The sequence below is a fragment of the Perissodus microlepis genome, chromosome 15, assembly GCF_051167445.1.
Source record: "Perissodus microlepis isolate ML-2025 ecotype Zambia chromosome 15, ASM5116744v1, whole genome shotgun sequence".
Taxonomy (NCBI): Eukaryota; Metazoa; Chordata; class Actinopteri; order Cichliformes; family Cichlidae; genus Perissodus; species Perissodus microlepis.
In genome coordinates, this window is record NC_140475.1 from 32,508,834 (window position 1) to 32,527,684 (window position 18,851).

The following is an 18,851-nucleotide window of genomic DNA, read 5'->3' on the forward strand; positions in this document are numbered from 1 at the left end:
GCTGGCTTAGGGGATGAAAACGTAAATTCAGTTTGTTATTAACTTCATAAATAGTGGTATCATTTTTACTTTAAGTTTTCTAAAGATTTCCAAAATATGGCTGTATTTTTATTTTATTAGCATGAGGAGGGATTTGTTTGTATGTTTATTGTGACTGGGCTTTCCACATTTCTCTGTCTCAACCAGCACCAACAAAATGATAATAAAAATAAGAATAAATAAGAGCCACAGGTAGAAGCATTTGGACAGAAACTAAAAACTAAATAACAAATATTCAGCCCAGACTGTGAGTATTTGGACATTTTGAATATTTTTGTTGTTCTTCAGTGTCTCTGCTTAAACACATGCATTGTTGACATAAATGATGAGCTTTAAATCAGTTTTGGAAGAACTTGAACGACTTCAAATATAGTTTAATATTTGTTAGTTTTTTTTCAGCATTATGAATATTGTTGCATTAAGAGGGTTTAATTTAAAGAATAAATAAGTATCAGTACAAGCTAAGCATTTCTTAATAAAAAGCAAACATCTATAAATATTTATGGTTTATGACTGTGGATGAAAGGAAAATAATTTTAGACGAGATGGACATAAACCTCGTTCTGTCTGCAAAGCGCTTCTCGAGTGTTCTGCAGGATGCAGGTGAGAGGTTTCACCACAAGATGGAAACAGAAACAAAGGCCTGTGTGTTGTTCCTGGAGTATTTAAAAGTAGAATGGGAGGCAGAGCCTTCAGTGTTCAGGCCCCTCCTCTATGGAACCAGCTTCCAGTTTGGATTCAGGAGACAGACACTATCTCTACTTTTAAGATTAGGCTTAAAACTTTCCTTTTTGCTAAGTTATATAGTTAGGGCTGGATCTGGTGACCCTGAATCCTCCCTTAGTTATGCTGCAATAGGTGTAGGCTGCTGGGGGATTCCCATGATGCACTGGGCGCTTCTTCTTCACTCACTATGTGTTAATAGACCTCTCTGCATTGAATCATACTTGTTACTAATCTCTGGCTCTCTTTCACAGCATGTTTTTTATCCTGTCTTTCTTCTCTCACCCCAACCGGTCGCGGGAGATGGCCGCCCCTCCCTGAGCCTGGTTCTGCTGGAGGTTTCTTCCTGTTAAAAGGGAGTTTTTCCTTCCCACTGTCGCCAAAGTGCTTGCTCATAGGGGGTCATTTGATTTTGGGGTTTTTCTCTGTATGTATTATTGTAGGGTCTACCTTACAATATAAAGCACCTTGAGACTGTTGTTGTGATTTGGAGCTGTATAAATGAAATTGAATTGAATTGAACTGCTGAGTTATTTCAGCTTTGATGTAAACCTATCCAGACAGATAATGTGTAGCTGTCCTCACCTTAGTGATGGCAAACCTCTCAGTCTTTCTAGAAAATCAACTTTACCACAGCAGGAAAGGACTTTAACTCCCATTTGACTAAACATAATCAAACATTTTCACTAGTTGAGCTCTGTTTTTATTTTTATTAAGGAACAAACAAAACAAAACAATCAATCATCAGATAAAAACTATTTTATTTAAATTATCTCAGAGGGTGAAAAATACACACATCAACAGTAATAGTGTATTTATTTTCTATACAAGCACTTTGACAAACACTGATGAGTTTGTTGACCCTCGACAATCTGTGTGCACTTACACTCACCAGCCACTTTATTAGCTATACATTACTAATATAAGGTTCCAGCCCACATTTTTTTTTAAAACCACTTTAATTCTTTATGGCAGAGATTCAAGTGTCACTGCAGATTTTGTTGGCTGCACATCCATGTTGTGAATCTGTGAGTCCATGAACAGGACCAAGATCTGGTGACTGTGGAGGCCATTTGAGTAGAGTGAGCTCTGTGACATCACGTGTTGATACAAGGAAGGAGGATCCATGCTTTCATGTTGTTTACTCCAACGTCTGAATGTCACAGTGGAAGACAACACCCATTGGACCAAACAATCATTTTGCCAGCTGCTCACTGGATATTTTCCTCAATTTTGGATTCTTGTCTGTAAACCCTAGAGATGGTTGGAATGGGAAAATCCCAGCAGTTATCTGTTAGCAGTTTCTGAAATACTCAGACCAGCCCAAGTAACACCAACAACAATGATGCTACTTTGAAAGTCTCTTAAAGCACCTTTGTCCCCCATTCTGATGCTCAGTTCGATCAGTTATACACATCTTGACCATGTCTCAATGCCCAAATGCATTAAACTGCTGCCATGTGATTGAATATTTACATTAAAGAGCCGTTGAGCAGGTAATAAAGTGGCAGGTGAGTGAAGGTTTACAGTAAGTTTGTTTACACAGTCTTATTATGAGTGACCTTTTGTGGACAAAAAACCCCAAGTCCTTATAAATTATTATATTTATATTTAAGTTTGATATATCGTTTGATTTTGTCAGTTTGAATTATTACACAGTTGAATTAAGTTTGAACTTTTATACAGCTTAGCACAAACAAATCTACAGAAACTCTACAAACCTGTGACTTTTCAACACATTTCTGCAGTTTGTGCAATTAAATAAAGCATCTGTATCCAGACAGATTGTGTCTTTACTTGATTTTCTAGCATCCAGTTTTTGGTTATAGTTCGATAAAGCTAAAAAATGTTTGGTTTGTTTGTTTCCTTTTCTCTCTTGTATGTTTAGTTTGATACGCTTTAATAATCATTTTACAGAGAATCGTTGTCGTAGACATCTGAAACAAAACAGAAAGAAAATGCAAGAGTGAGCCTTTATACTTGCACTTCAATTACAAATGACAAAAGCTCAGTCTGACCGGATTTTACTGCAGAGTATAAAAACGGAAACTTACCATCTGCATAGTCGACGTCATCATAAATGTCTTGTTCCCTGCAAAAGAATATTTGGAACTTGTGATATTCCATAAGCTTCATCAACAAGGTTTAAACTAAACTAGTTAAAAGCAGAAAAGATGGTTATATACGAGCCATTGCTGTGACGTGCATATTTTGTGTAACTGAGTGGATAATTTCAGTTTTAATGTTAGTTTATGAATACATGAATAGATTTTCAATAATAATATATGCTTCTGAGGCCCAGACGAAAACAAGGTTTGGATATTTAGATAAGATTTGTAAAAGACAGTTTCACTAAGACTACATGTGAAAAAAAACATTTTATTCAACTAAAATAAAAACTAGACTTTCAGAAAAAAGACAAAGCTAAAAGAAAACAAAAACATAAAGCGAGTATCTTTAGTTTTAGCACTTGTACATTTTGTAAAATGTATTATTAGCATTTGGCTGATGAGGATTTGATGGACAGTTTGTGTGTATTGGATTTTTGTGTTTTACTGAGTTTCCTGTCCCTTGCTCTCCTGTTCTCCAGAAACACTAAATAAAGGATTAAAACGAACACTGAAACTAATAAAAACTGAAGCAAAACTAAACATTTTAAGCAACTGAAACTAAACTGAAACAAGCAAACTGGCTCCTGAAATGAACTGAAGCTAGACTGAATTTTTTTTAAGTTAAAATTAAAAAATAAATAAACGATTTAATGTGATAAAATGATCCTCATTCGTATGTACTCTTATTTCATAAACTCAGAAACAGTCTGAAGAATAGAAGAAAAGTGAAAGCTCAGAGGACCGGAGTCAGGGCAAAGTCTACTGTGGATAATAAGCATTGTGGAAGCTGCTGAAGCTGTGGGAAGGGAAACATCAGCTCATCTAGACGGGCACTCTACACTTTAAGTGAGGTTTCCCCTTCCAGAGGATATTATTCTTTCCCCCATTATCAATCTTATTTGTTACTGTGATCGACTGCCAATGTTGAAGAATCTGTCTCAACCTATTAATAGGACCCAGAATAATATAAAGATAAAGAAAGGAGAGGTACAGTTTAATGCACTTTTAGCAATACATTAATAATTATATAAATCAGTAAATAGTTGAAGAAATCAAACAATCAAAGACAACCAATGTAAAACTAGGAATATGTTTAGTTATAAAATCTCTAATCTCTTGTGTCCTTCAATACAGGTGTTCAAGTAACAGCCTGTATAAAATGAAAATATTTGCAAAACTCAGGAGGCAAACGCTATATGTCACGAAAAAATTTAATTATTATTATTATTATTATTAATAAATTAAATTAATGTTATTTAAACCTCTAACACTGTCTACTACATTAGTATTAGTTTTAATTTCAAAGATCGGGATTTATATAATAAATTCCTAGATGCAATGATCGGATTAAATTGGTTTCAACAGATCTTTTTAAACAGTATCATGCACTCGGACACAGATGTGCACATCAATGACCCTTATATTATACATTTCATACACTAAGCTTTATCTTTGACAATCTTCAAAAAACACACATTTAGCGTGATTTATTACTTCTTTACACTTTAAGGAAGTACATTGATATAGTCAGTCACATATGAAGTCAGGAGGATTCACTTACATTGGAAGAAGAAGAGATCTGGACACATAACCATCTGTGAAACAGGAGACAGCACAGAAATTATCACTATTTATTATCATCATTTGAAATATTGAAATACTTTTTGAATTATTGTCTGATAATTATCAATTACTACACAAAAATGATCTGTGTTGTGTTTTTATTACTCCATAAAGACTTAAAAGGCCGATGGGTATTGTTGTTGCCCTGCTGGGCTGGCAGGCGATGTGAATGTGATAGCTTGAGACCGAGCCGACATAGGAGTTTCAAATTTATATAGCGTAGGTGTAGCTACTAAAAATCTCAAACGAGTTCGAATCCCAGTGACGTGACATCAAAATCAAGGTGAAGTCCACCGGTACATCTTTACTTAGGTTAGAGGGATTGTTCTCTGTGGAGTTCATTCATGTATTGGCATATGTTAGTTCATCCTCACTAGTACTGTATCTTCTTGTATCCTGTCAAATCTTCATCTTCTTGTGTCATGTTGTCAAGTCCTTGTCTCTGTGTAATAACGCTTCCTCTTTTATTTTGGTAGGCATTTGTCTCCCGTGTCTTATATTTCATTTTTCTTTCTTTGTCATTACCTTGATTAGCTTCAGCTGTGTTTTGTTACTCTAGTGTTTCCATTCTCCCTGTTTACCTCATTAGTGCATATATATCACTAGTCTCCCTACAGTCATTGTCAGTGTCTTTTCTTTTGTTGTTGTTGTTATAATTGTGTGCTTCATGTGTTTGTTTAAGAGTTTGCTGTTTTTATGTGTTACTGTGAATTTTGCTTCTTTTGTCCATAGACTTCTACCGTCAGTCTAATTAACAGTTATTTTTTATATACTTTGTCTGCATATCCTGCATTTGGATCCCTCTTTGCTGTAACTGTGACACTATGTTTTAAAGACTTTCATTGAACACCAGTGCTTATAAAGGAGTAAATTCTTGTAACTTTGTTGTTCTCTTGGCTTTATCTTTCTGTGGCACAAATTTGTGTTTTATTGAAATATCTTAAGTTTTATGGTAATATTTGTGTCAGGTTTAACCAACAAGAAAGGATATAGGAAGAAATGTCAATGGCCTAATTTTTCATCAAGCAGCAGCAGATCAACATATTCAGCAAATACTGTGCTGTAGAGAGAGAAGATGTAATTTTATAATAATTATAAATAATAAAGAAATAAACTAAAACTGTGTGACATCCCCTTTTATTATTACTAGAAATAATGTTTTATTTGGCTTTCATTTGGGGTAATTTTTTATTTAGTTAATTAATATTTTTGGGAATATGATTGCACTGTTTTGTTTTGTTTTTCAGCATGCTCTTATTATTATTATTATTATAATCTTCACAGCAGTTTCTTGTCTAATCTTTGTTTTTAATATTGTCTTTAAGTCACCATTGACTCCATCTGGGCCATGTTCAAACACATAAACATACAAATGGCTGAAATGTTTTAATTATAACGCCTCTTCTGCGAAAGGTTCAGAAGATGCATACATCTTTTACAGGAATTTTTTTTCTTTTTCCAGAGGCCGTAATGAACGACATATGAAAAGAACAGTAAGAAAAGCTTATGACATCATATATTTGAAAAAGGACAAACAAACAAAATCCCAGAGTACTTCATGTTTTCTTAAACCAATGAACTGCAAATTCTACAAATTAAAATAACAAAAGTGAATGAGATGCTGATTGTTTTACATACATTTCCCAAACCTGTTGCGACACAGAGCTTTCTTGCTGCTGGTGAGCTGGATGACATCCACAATCTCTCCCTGTGTTACAGGCAGATCTTTTGCTCCTGGTTTCTTTATGATGGAGTTAGGATCCACTAACATGGTGTGCAACACCCTGAGTGTTCCATCATACTGGAAAACAGTCACAGTGGTTGCATTTAAAAAAAAATGAAAAGAGCGATTCCCGTTGCATGAGTAAAAAACAAACAAACATCTGAATTGATTGCTATGCAGATGGCACTCTGCTTTATCCACTAAACTAAATCATCTGATGTAAAGTTTTTTAAAAAGGTTTACCTTAAATTTCTTTTTCAAATCCTTCTCCACTTTGGGGTCTATGCTGAAAAATATAATATGGTATAACAGTTAATCACAAATGAATTCATTAACAATTTCCTCATTGTTAAATTTTGTTTTTCATTAACACCATCTGATGTCACCATTGACTAGATCCGCACACGTAAAAGTTATTTTTATGATGAAAATTCACTAATACTTAGTCATCAATATCTCAGCCTTCTTCAAATTAATTGGGGGTTAACTGATACCTGATTTCAGGTGGCGGAGGTGGGAAATCTTCAGGTAGTGGTTGGACATCATCATAGTCATCTGAGAACCAAAAAAAAAAAAAGTCCATAAAACAGATGCTAAAAGGAATAAATAATAGTAAATAATAAACGCTACATAATAAGAAATAATAATAAATATTATCTGATGAAAGAAACTGTTTCAAATATCTGTCATTAAAACTAAAATTTTTAAAAGTACATAGCTATCACTTGCATACTGCAAGATTGCCAAGTAGCTCATAGAAATGTTGTAGAAAAGACAAATTAGGCACCAAATATATCCCTATACATTTTTCCACTAGAGAAAAATACAAGAGAAAAATCCTTTTGTATTTTTATATCATCTTAACTTGGTATAGATTGTTATTTGCACTTCACTGTGGTCTGCAGTCACTTACCCTCATCTTGAATCAGGCTGCAAGTTAGAGGAAACATACAAACAAGGGTTTAGTTGGAAGAGATGTGAGTAAAACTGAAAATGAAATTCAACTGAACAGATGTGAAGCTGCAGCAGAATTAGCAATCTCTTATCCTGCACCTGTCTCTGTTGTTGGAGTCCATATTAAAGATCTGTGGTGGGTCCGGGGGTGGTGGAGGTAACGCTTGTGAGTTTGATTTTTTGTACCCGTGTTTGATCTTCACTGCTTCATAGTCAATATCCACACACGAGTTGTTGATGTATCCATCTGCAGAGAAGTGCGACAACAAAATGAAGCACTGTGACTTGATTGTGACATTTCACGATTATGCGATACGTATTAGCCACACATAATCATCTAATACCCAGAATCTGATCTGTATATTAGATCATTATTACTTATTTTATTACTTAATAAAACTAGATTTATGCTAAATAGCCACAGCACAGAATCCTAGAAGAAAGATGAATTAAGTGACTTTGAACATGGCATGGTTGTTGGTGCCAGGATTTTCCCAGATAGTGGTCCAAAAAAGAGAAAATATCCAGTGAATGGCAGTCCTCTGGGTGAGAATGCCTTATTGAGGTCAGAGGGGAATAGCCAGACTGCTTTGAGCTGATAGAAACACAACAGTCACAGAAATAACCACTTATTACAATCAGAGGATGCAGAAGAGCATCTTTCAACACAACGTGTTAAACCTTGAAGCACATGGGGTGCAGTAGCAGAAGACCACACTGGTTGATACTCCAGTCAGCTAAGAAAAGGAAACTGTGGCCACAATTAACACGAGCTCACCAAAACTGAACAACAGAAGATTGGATAAAAGTCTAGTCTGATGATGAGTCCTGATCTCTGCTGCCACGTTATCGTGGTAGAATCAGAATTTGGGATAAACACCATGAAAGCATGGATCGATTGTATCAGTGGCTCAGGCTTCTCTTTGTGGTGGGGGCACAGTTTGGGATCTTGAGTACCAACTGAGTTTTCTTTGGTGCTTCCAGCAGGAACAAGTCACAAAGCTCAAATCTCCAAATATGACAATTAGTTCATTGTATTCAGATAAACTCCACAGTCAGTAGATGTCAATCCAGTAGAGCACCTTTGGGATGTGATTGAATGGGAGACATTACGGATGCACAGCTACAAATCTGGATCAGCTGCACCAAAATCTCCAAGGAGTCGTGTTGAATTTCTGCTCAATTTTACAAAGAATTAAAGATATTCTAAGATCACAGGCACATCCAAAGGGGTAGCTAACAAAGTGAGCAGTGAATGTATATTTATATCCAGAGTCTGCATTTCTAACATTAACACAGGAAGCAGTTGTTTCTCAGTTCCATATGAGAGTTCAACTATTGTTAAATGAATCCGTGCAGAGGGAGCAACAGCATCACTCTCCTGCTACATAATCATGCTTACACAATAATGTGCTAAAGTTCTGTCACACTAACTGCATTTTGTTTACATTGTAACTTTGTGATACTTTAGACATTATGGTCTCAAATGCTCAGTTGCAGATACTTTATATTTTTGAGGACATAGTAAAATAAATAAATAAAGTGAAAAGTTGTTGCCAGAGCCCTTTGAGGAAGTAAGGAACAGAAAAAAATATCTTACAGAAGGAAGTACCGTAATTAACGACTTTCGGGGGGAAAAGTGCGAAAGCTGCATTATTTGAGTTTTCATTTGTCAGTTACTGGCATTACTTTGCTTTTTTGATGAACAAATGAAAAAAATAAAATAAAATCAGTAGGAAGAAACTGAAGAAATCTGACATGAAAGAGGGACCTTGTGCTAAAATACGATGCCAAGAGGTCCTCACCAAGCAACTCATTTACCCAGTCACACACACCTTCATACAGTCCTTCACTCTAAGCCTAACTATTGCCACACACACACTCTGGTGGATTCATTAGAGTACAGTATCTTGCACCAGGATACTTTGATATGCAGACTGGAGGAGCCGGAGATTAAACCATCAAGCCTTCCGATTGGTAGACGCCCTGCTTCATCTCCTGAACCACAGCTACGATAATATCACCACCGACGACAATAACCAGTGTTTCAGATGGAAAACTTTGATGCAGAAGTCTCTACTTTGTTTGCTTTCTTTTTTCTTTTGATATTTTGGTACAAGTCAAGTTATTCAAAGGCTTTCTTTATGTGATTGACTGAAATGTAAACTTACAGTTTCCATTCATAGTGCGTGCCAACCATCTGCCTCCTGGGTTACGCGTCACACGGAGGATCTCCACGCTGTCCCCCTGGTGCACGCTCAGGTCCAGTTTCCCTTCCCCATTCCAGTCGTACCGGACTTTGGCGGTGTGAATAACCTCTATCTCTCCTTGTAACTGCACAGGGGAAAGATATAACGTTTACACCAAAGGGATGAGGCGGAGCAGGATAACTTAACCATTAACCATTCAGGCTAACTTAAAAGTCATCTTTTCTCTCTCCGTGTCTTTACCTGAAATTTCTTCTTGAGCTCACTCATTTTTTTCTGAATCTCTTTCATGTCCTTCTCCTGTTTCTTCTTAACTTCTTTCATGGTGGCTTTCTCTTGCTCCCTATAAGAGAAGAATCAAATAAACAAACGAAGACCAGCCACCTTTTAATAGAATTCCCCCTTCACAGATTTTGATTTAGATGCCTTTATTTTTCGTTTTCTGGGCAGATAAATGTTTCACACATAAGCGTTTTACACAAAAAGTTTTTCAAGTTCTCCAGTCTTCCCACATTTTGACAGATGTTGCCTGAATTCTGTCACAATGTTTTGCTTTAACGGGAAATTGTTGAATCACAGGAAATGAGTGTGACTTACTCTTTATAGTAAACGATAAATAAAGATGTAGATAACGACCAAGGTACCATTTGTTGCACTGTAACTTAAATACTGCACCACAGATCACTTATGAGGTGCAAAAATAACAGAAGCAGCAACAGAAACAATAGAAACTGTAGACTGCTTTCTGTTCATGCAGCTGCAGCCACATTTCTATTAAATAGAGACTCAGTGGTTTGATGGGGAAGGCAGAACATTCATACTTACTCATCAATCATCTCATACACCTCGTCATCATCATCCTGCAAGAGAAAAGCTTTTATTTGTACCCATAAAGAGCAAAGACAAGTCATCTTGTACGGGATTATTAGATAAAAGCGGCACTTCTGATTACTTCTGATAAAAGAATGCCTTTTTCTAGATTTTCAAAGCTTAAATCAAAAAATGATCAGAGCTGTTTATTTTTTGTGCCTTATTATTTTCTAAGAGTGCAATGTGGGTTTTAAACCTAGTCTATTAACAGATTCAGGGAAATGTGCACTATGTTCTTGCAAAGCGAGACTTCCACGCTGGTAAATTTTTCGTTTTCGCTTTTCTTTACTCACCCCATCAACACACTGTGAACTGTGATCGCTGCAGTTCTCTGTAAAGTAACGCAAAATATAAATTATAAACCGATATGTGAAAACAGGGCGTGTCCTCTAATAGAAAACACAATGTTAAAAATACCAAGCAGTGACTATAGCTCAGACAATGTAGTGTGTCAGAGAAGCTTCAAGAACAAAACAAGTCTTCACCATTTTTGTCAATGTCGATATCGTCATAGGGATCCTGTTCGTCTTCGTCCAGGTCCCTGAAATCGACAATCAGACAGGTTTCTCTGATCACTGGTCAGCAAGTGCTTTGTTACATCTGTATTCACTCAGTAGGAAAAAGCTTAATTTGACTGTTAAAACCATCATCCGGTCAATAAGGTAAGTATACTTAGGTGTGTTCAAAATGCATTTTGAGAAACAGTGTTGCTGTGCAACAAGCGAATCCTCGCACATATTTTCTAATCTCTGGTCACGACTGCAGCAGCGGTAAACCCTCTGCTTCGTAATTCTTCAGCATCTCTTGCCCGCACTAGATGTAAATGAAGTCATTTGAAAGCTGAAACTAAGGTGTCCTATAATACTTGGTTTAAAACACTAAGAGTTTCACACAGTTTCCTTTGCATCAGTTCAGCAGCACTGGGCCTCTTACATAAGAGGCTCAAAACCAGACATAACAGGGCTTCACATCATCGTTGTGTTAACCCAAATACTTACGCAGAGGCAATCTGCCGCTGTAGTCTGTTGGGTTTGTCAGAGCGTTGTGGAGGTTTTGGAGGACTGACCACTGCCGGTAAAGACATCCTTCTGCTTCCTGAGCCTACAAAGAGTAGCAGAGAAAAAAATCTTTGCACAATGACGTTACGACAAAATGAAATGGATGAAAGAAGTGTAATCCCACAAAAAGCAATCACACAAAGAGCAGAAATTACTGCTTTACACATGCTCTGTTTGGTGTTCTGTTTGAGTGTTCTGCTTTTTCCTTTAAAGTGGTTGAACAAATCAAGTTTTTAGCACATTTTTGTCACTGACAAAGCACACTGAGGACTGTCAGTGTCAGAATCTGTCTCATTACAAGATTTAAAAACAGATTCTTTTTAAAAGGCTCTCCTCCTTTTAAGAGTCTGATTTATTTTCCAATAAATCAGACTTAATGCTTGATTTACGTTCGGAGCTGAACCTCACCGCAGATTGCTGTTGTCACTTTTAGATTTGATTTGGACAATTCTGACATTTTGAGCCATCGTAGCAAGAAAATTAAAGACACGGTTATGTTTCTGTCCATCTCCGTGACAGGACATGACAGCGTGACAGGAAGGCAGCATGAAGAACATCAGGTCCACTTAACTGAGCAGCTCAAAGGAAGTTAGTCATCATTCATTTTATTATTTGTATTCTGGGAGTTCAGTCAGGAGCGCCCCAGGGCAGCTGTGGCTACAATGTAGCTTGCCATCACCAGTGTGTGAATGTGTGTGTGAATGGGTGAATGACTGAATGTAGTGTAAAGCGCTATACAAATGCAGGCCATTTACCATTTTACCATAAACTATACACCAGCCACTGTCACAGTACAGCAGACACAAACAAGTCAAGATGGTCTCACTTACTGTGTTAACTTAATATCGTGGCGTACCTTATTAAGGGACTTGAACACCTGAACCAGACAGACTTACCATCACTCGTCCTAGGGGCAGGAAGAGCAGGAGGAAGCCCTCTCCTGTTCCTCCGAAACGGCTCCAAGTTGACAGTCGGAGGTCTTTTAGGTTTCACGGGCATCGGTCCTTCAGGGGGCAGAGGCCTCCTCAGTGGGGTCACTTCCCCCGCGCTCCTCTGTCGAGGCTGCTGTCTGAGTGGAAGAGGGGTAGAGGTGGGAGGTGGAACAGGAGCTGGGCTTCCAGCTCCTAGTCGGGGTACCTGGGGTACCTGGGGGACCAGGGGCTTCTGATGCCTCAGCATCATGTTCTGTAGCATCTCCCCCGTCTGCTTGACTTTGGTAGCATCTGTTGGCTGAATGGGGGCTCTGAGTCCAGCATAGGCAGGCGGTCGAGGGAACGAACCTGGTCTGGGAGGGATCGAAGCCGCCATCGGCTCAATTCTCGGGAGTCTCACCGGGCCTGGGCCAGCCAGATGAGGAGGAATCGTGGGTGAAAGTCTCTGTGTCAGCTCGCTCTCTGCCACTGGAAGAATGGCTCTCCCAAACCCAGGTCGAGGAGATTTCGGCGAGCCGCTGTCCCGGCTGCTGGTATCCGAGGTGCTGGATTTGCTGTTGAACTTGGCTCTCAGAGCCTTGACATCAACGCTGTCCCCCTGAAAACAACACAAGAGCAGAATCTCAACTGCAGCAGCTCTGCTTGTAAAGCAGGAAGTTAGCAGCACAGCACAGAGCAAGGCATGCCCCCCACGCACACAAACACACACACATCAAACCCCTACGCTATCTTTACAAAGTGAGAATGCAGCGTGCAACAACGCTGTTTCCTGGTTTGTTTTGATGTTCACAGAACTGATAGCTCTCTTTGCAGCACTTGAAACTTCTTGGTGAACTCTGAACACCAAAGAACCAAATGATGTGAGAAGTAATTATTATTAGATGTTAGTCAAGAATAATAATAATAATAAAAAAAGTAGATCAGCACAAATGCATTTTTAAAAAGCATGTGAGCTAAAGTCCTGTTTGCCGAGATTTTTGGTGAAAGTAAACACAGGGTGAAAACAAAAATATTGTCACTCTTGAGAAATACGCTAAATGAAAGCATCTTCTAATGAAACATAATGTTATGCACTGAGGGCTCAACCCTGGGACCAGCTGTTTTTCTTCTTACCCTCGGGTCATCTTAACAGGCTCATTAATTCGTACTTCAGCTATATTGAAGATAAACAGTAGTGCATCAGCGCTTCACCATTAATAATTCTCAGTTTTACCATCTCAGCTGAACTTGTTGTGTTTGGCCGTGTTTAGCTTCTCCGGCGACCTCAAATCACCTCCTTGAAATCTTTGACAAGAATTTAAATTTTGAACGTCATCTCCGAGCTCACCCAGTCTTGTTTACTTCATCTAAGAAGCACAAATCAAACATCTGCTGTCATTTAACAAGTTGGAACTTTTATTTTCTCCCATCTCGATTATTTGAACTCACTGTTCATGCGTATTTCTAAGTCCTCTGGTTGGTTTAGATGCAGCAGCCAAACGCCACATCACCCATATTCTTGCTTCCCTGCATGAACTAGAGGTCGTTTTAAAATGTTGTTCATCACGTATAAATCCTGCTGAGACCTCGTTCGGTCTGTTTCTTTGATCAGGACTTTTTATTTTTTGAAATCCATTTTTCCAAAGCTTAAACTTTGGAATCAGGTCGACTGAATCTGTGATGTGTTTTAAACGACTGCTAAAAGCTTTCATTTGCAAGATTTTCCGTAATCTTTCACACATTAAACCTCTGGCTTTGGTTGATACCAAATGGTTTTGCGGATGACTGAAGATAGGATAGGACTGGTTCACATCAAAACTGTGGACCAATTTGCAACTGTGCATTTTAAAATAAAGTTATCAGTGCCAAAACCAAGTCTGATACCAGCGCTTTGTTTTGTCCATATTTGTAATCTGTTTGTTTCCCTGCAGTGCTGCAAAATAACCTATTATGACAATCATGGCAGCATAATCAGAGCAGATTTGTTTGGATCAACACTTCCTCAAACACATTACTGGTTAAAGTCATTTTAATGGTGATGTATTGAGACCTAAACTGCACACCTTGCAGCTATTCTAAGTAAGTAAGTACAAATGAAATTATGACTTAAGATGACTGAAGATAAATATTACAAAGTGCTTCACAACAACAAAGTTTTTAGTGGGAGTTCAATGGGAGCGAGTCCACCGTTACTCTAAAAGCTTTAGTTCTCAGCCTCGTTTGCTCCACATGCAGCGGGCCACATGACCTCATATAACCTGCTGGGGATGTATCAATGTAAACGTTTATTTATGTGTGCTGGTGAATGTCCATTTTTAAAAGGAAGAGTTGGAAATCGTAAATTACTCTGCTGCATCACTTCATTCAGTTCAGTTTAGAGTATTTCACACGTTCTCTAGCAAGCTGGCAGTAGACTATTTATAAAGGTGGATGACCTCACTGCTCCCTAAAAGTAAAGCCAAGACATATCAAGACACTGCTGACTCCAGTGAGGGCTTCCGCTGAGTGAGAAAAAACTCCGTAGACTTCAGAATATCTTTCTCCAAAGTTGTTTTTCAATCATTTTTAGTAGATCTTGTGAGTGTGAGTAGATCTCACTGATGTACTATCAAGCATTAATCAGACATTTAGTGTTACAAACACGGGATGTGATGTCATGCGTGACACCTGCACTGAAAAAGGCAGTCACGAAGGGAGCTGCTTACTTCTTCTTGGAAACTGTACCTCAAGATCTGCAGAACAGAGTTGTCTGTTCTGCAGATCTGAGGGAACTTATGCAAGTTAAACGTGTGCTGTGTAAACTATTCGTTAAACTAATGTTGTTAATCGCTCTGACAACAATAAGAAAAGCAAAATTAAAAAGTAAATTGCTCATAGCCTGATCACTGCAACGTCACTCACTGATTAATGCCCCATCTTGAAGCTGTTAGCCAAGGCTTTCATTTTGTCTTTGTATTTTAAAAGTCAGCATGGCGAGTGAGGAAGGGACCAGACTGAGAACTAGGAGGACGGCGCTCTCCGTGACATTTGGGACGAAGACACATTTTATTGTAGTTGTAGCTTCTGTACACCACTGCAGTGGATTATAAATCAAAGAACAAAGATGTCACTGAACTGATGACTGAACACAAATTTAGCATGAGCTGTTTGAGACTGACAGTCACTTTTATGCACAGCCTTCACATTTTAGTGAACTAACATCAATTTAAACATATATAAAAAAATACTCCTTTGAATGCTTGCATGAAAGAGCAACTCACCAAATGCTGTTTTTTCCATTGAGTTGCTCTACTAGTCCTTTACTGCACCTGCCTTTAGCTGCTGCTTGTTTGAGGGTCTCTCTGCTTTCAGTTTTGTATTCAATAATAGAAAAGCATGCACTATTCGGTGGAGATCATGTGACTTACTCGGCCATTGAAGAATATTCTTTAATTGGCCTCAAGAAACTCTTGTTGCTTGGTTTGGGTCGATATCTATTTTCACAGTGAGGTGCTTTCTGATTGCTTCTGCAGCATTTGGCTGAAGCTGAGCAGAGAGTATGGTTCTGTTTGACACATAATGCTTTGGATCATGATCTGTTTCTCCCTTTCTTCATACTTTTCTCATCATTCTGGTACAAGTTCATCTTGGTTACAACTGTCCAAAGAGTTATTTATTTATTTACTCATTTTTTACAGAACTGTTTAAGGTGGAGCTGCTTTTTTATGCTTTGCACCATTATGCTACACATGCCATTGAAGAGCCATTGAAACATTCATCACATGTGTGTTCATGTTAACCTTGCACAAGTTCGTTTTTATTGATACCTCTGTAAAGCACTTTGGGATATACGTTGTACTTACTGTTGTCTCTTTCTATGTGAACAGAACACTCACACCAAGGCAGACAGTCTTCAACATGTGACATGTTGTTGCTCACCTTTTGTGTAAGATGTTTATGAGCCAAGTAGGGGTGCAAAAAGGCTTAGGCCAAGGGACAGAGGAGGAAGGTACTGGCACGTTTTCCAAGGGCTTGCCAGACCAAACCAGAGCTCACAAAAACAATCATATGACTTGCAGGAAAGCACCTTGATGACAGAGAGGTTTGCACCTGTGACCCTGGTGCACGAGTTTCTAGAAGTTACTGGCATGCGCTTCATCTGTGTACGACAGGGTGTTTTGCTTTGCTTTGCTGGTGACTGAGCACGGATCTCCCAACGCTTAATCAGCTTTTCAGAGGTCATTTCCCGTCTGATCGCTCTGTGAACCACAACGCACTGCTGCTAGCTGGTTGCTATCATACCGGCAGTTTTAACTAGCCATCCACTGCATTTGAATATTTCCAAATGGCTGAAAATGAAAATGGAGAGAACTGCAAACTAATATTAATTATTTAATTAATATTTCTAAGTAAACAAATGAGAAAATTAAAATAAATATATTATTTTCCCCTATAACCTCAAGATTTTTATGCATTTTAGGCATTTTTATGTTTAGTCATGTTATTCTTAAAAAATATTTCGTATGGATGAAACGACAGATAATAATTAGCATCTCTGTGAAGCTTATATTTAAAATATTTTGTAGACATTGGGGTTTTTAAATTAATCCTTATGAAGTAAATCAAGAGAGGTTGCATAGTGCTGGATGGTAGAAGTGGAAATAGAGAGAGAAACGTTTTAGAGATTATTATTATTATTATCATCCTTTATTTATTCAGGTGAAAAGTCACATTGAGATTTAAATCTTATTTCCCAGAGACCCGGCCTTTCAAAATGCTCACAGCATCAAAAGAACCGTGAGGGAGATACAATCGAAACGGAAGCTGTGAAACATGAGGAATGAATATCTCAGCTGTTGACAAAATAAAAACAATATACGAATCACACCATCGCTCAGTGTCACTCGTTCAGGCTGTGAGCTGTGCAAAGTCAAAAAGTAGCTGAAGAGCAGGAAGTTCTTGCAACCACACACCTCCATACCTCAGCTAGCATCCTGCACCCGGTTACCATAGAAACGCATGCTGCTGTCACTCCTGCACCAATAAGCTGCAAGCTCCGTTCGCAGTTCGGGGCGGCAGCATCGCCTTTGTTACAGGGAACAAAGGAAGCAGACAAAAAACTTTCCCTCCAAACCACAAAAAAAAACAAAACACTCACATGCTCGCACACTTTCAGTCAGCGCGCGCCTGCTGCAGAGCAAACACAGGCTGACACAGTTAACTAGATTATTTTAAAAACCACAGACTGCTTGTGCAGGTGTGCTGCACTCAGGTCCTAATGAGAAAACAGTACTACTGTAACTCTACTGTAACAAACAAGACAGTTAAAAAACATATACGACTGCAAATTTCATTCTTATGGTCAGTGTTAAAACCAAGTTGTTTTTTTTTTTTTTTTCAAATAATTACCAATTGTCTGCAATGACGTCCAGTTTTAGGGCCACACCATTCATAAGTAAAATGTCTTGATTTATTTTATCCCCAGTTCAGCCTTTCAGTCACCCATGAAGCCCAAGAATTATACTAACCTGTAAAATCAGAGTGGCCAGGGTTAATACGCCCTGCTGATGAGTAAAAAAGAAACAAGAAAAGTGATGGAAGAATAAAATCCTTTCCTAAAAGAGTTCATAACCTATGACTATGACTCTTTTTTTTGTCTAACAAAAAGCCTTAGGGTGCTTAACATTCGGATACATTAGAAAATAGGTAGCCATAAAGTTTAGTGTGAATCATTAACCAGCAACAGCCTTGTAATAAAACTTGCTTTCATCCGCTTGACCATGAACATTTCTTTTTTTTCTCTTCAACTTCCCCTTTTTTTCCCTGTGAAACTGATCCAATAAACGCTGTTTAGAAAAACTGTGCCAAACTGTACTTGTCATGTTGTGTGGATATTGTGTTACAAAATTTGAACGTTTTAAAGATGGTTCAGTTATAAAAGTACATTTGTTCTAAGTGGAGGATACATAGAAACTGAGGTTAGACCTGTAGTGTTACAATAATACCTGCTGAGGTTCCTTCTACAAAAGTCTAGTTATTCATAAACCTCTTGGTGGTCAGGAGGAAATGGTCAGAGTTAAACACACAGCGCCTGAAGAGGATTGTGTAAGCTTCAGTGGAGGACTTCCTAATTAGTCCATCATTGGTACATTCAAAAAAAGAATAAATAAGAATGCCTTACCATCTTTTCCTTCAGTGATAGTTTATTAGTGGTCAAAACGTTCCATGTCTAGTAGTAACACCAGTATCCAGGCCGATGTAGCTGTGTGTGCTGCTGCACGCACAACCACACTGAACTTACTGCGAATGAGGAAATGCTCTGCAATTCAGTGTGGGCAAGAGGGTGACTGATAGTGACACAACATAAAAATAAGAGCAGAAAATAATAGGCGCACCACTTTGTTTCATTTCACCCTGAAAGGTCAGCCTTATCATAATGTGCACAACAACATCCAACCGGGCCTTACAAAGTGTGGCATTAATCTCACTGTGTGCTTTTGTTGATCAACTCTTTGTGTTTGATTATGTGCGAGTGCATGAAGTGAAGAAAAGCAAATTAATTAAGGCAGGAAAGAATAAAATAACCTTATTTAGACGAGGAGACGTTGAAAAATACATGAAAGGACGAGAATTTTAGTGAAGTAAGAGTGGGG

At 38.1% G+C, this 18,851-nt stretch overlaps 1 protein-coding gene across 1 annotated transcript; it reads right to left on the reverse strand.

Moving 5' to 3' along the window:
• Positions 1-1,506: 1,506 nt before the first annotated feature.
• LOC146372489 (uncharacterized) lies at positions 1,507-18,487 on the reverse strand. The gene is made up of 16 exons (XM_084953858.1): positions 18,380-18,487; positions 12,205-12,838; positions 11,249-11,351; positions 10,736-10,791; positions 10,544-10,581; positions 10,206-10,240; positions 9,624-9,723; positions 9,345-9,507; positions 7,273-7,420; positions 7,133-7,149; positions 6,714-6,774; positions 6,463-6,505; positions 6,135-6,297; positions 4,435-4,468; positions 2,817-2,854; positions 1,507-2,699 (listed from the first exon to the last, which is right to left on the reverse strand). The coding sequence occupies exons 1-16, from the start codon at positions 18,380-18,382 to the stop codon at positions 2,674-2,676; spliced, it is 1,662 nt and encodes a 553-aa protein (XP_084809984.1). The 5' UTR covers positions 18,383-18,487; the 3' UTR covers positions 1,507-2,673.
• Positions 18,488-18,851: the final 364 nt, after the last annotated feature.

What these genes read in the sequence shown, in the direction of transcription:
- LOC146372489 (XM_084953858.1), bottom strand. An exon ending in GTTCACAGTGTGTTGATGGG is followed by an intron (nt 10,241 to 10,543) that starts GTGAGTAAAGAA and finishes TTTCTCTTGCAG; the next exon opens with GATGATGATGACGAGGTGTA. An exon ending in TCGCAACAGGTTTGGGAAAT is followed by an intron (nt 4,469 to 6,134) that starts GTATGTAAAACA and finishes CCTGTTTCACAG; the next exon opens with ATGGTTATGTGTCCAGATCT.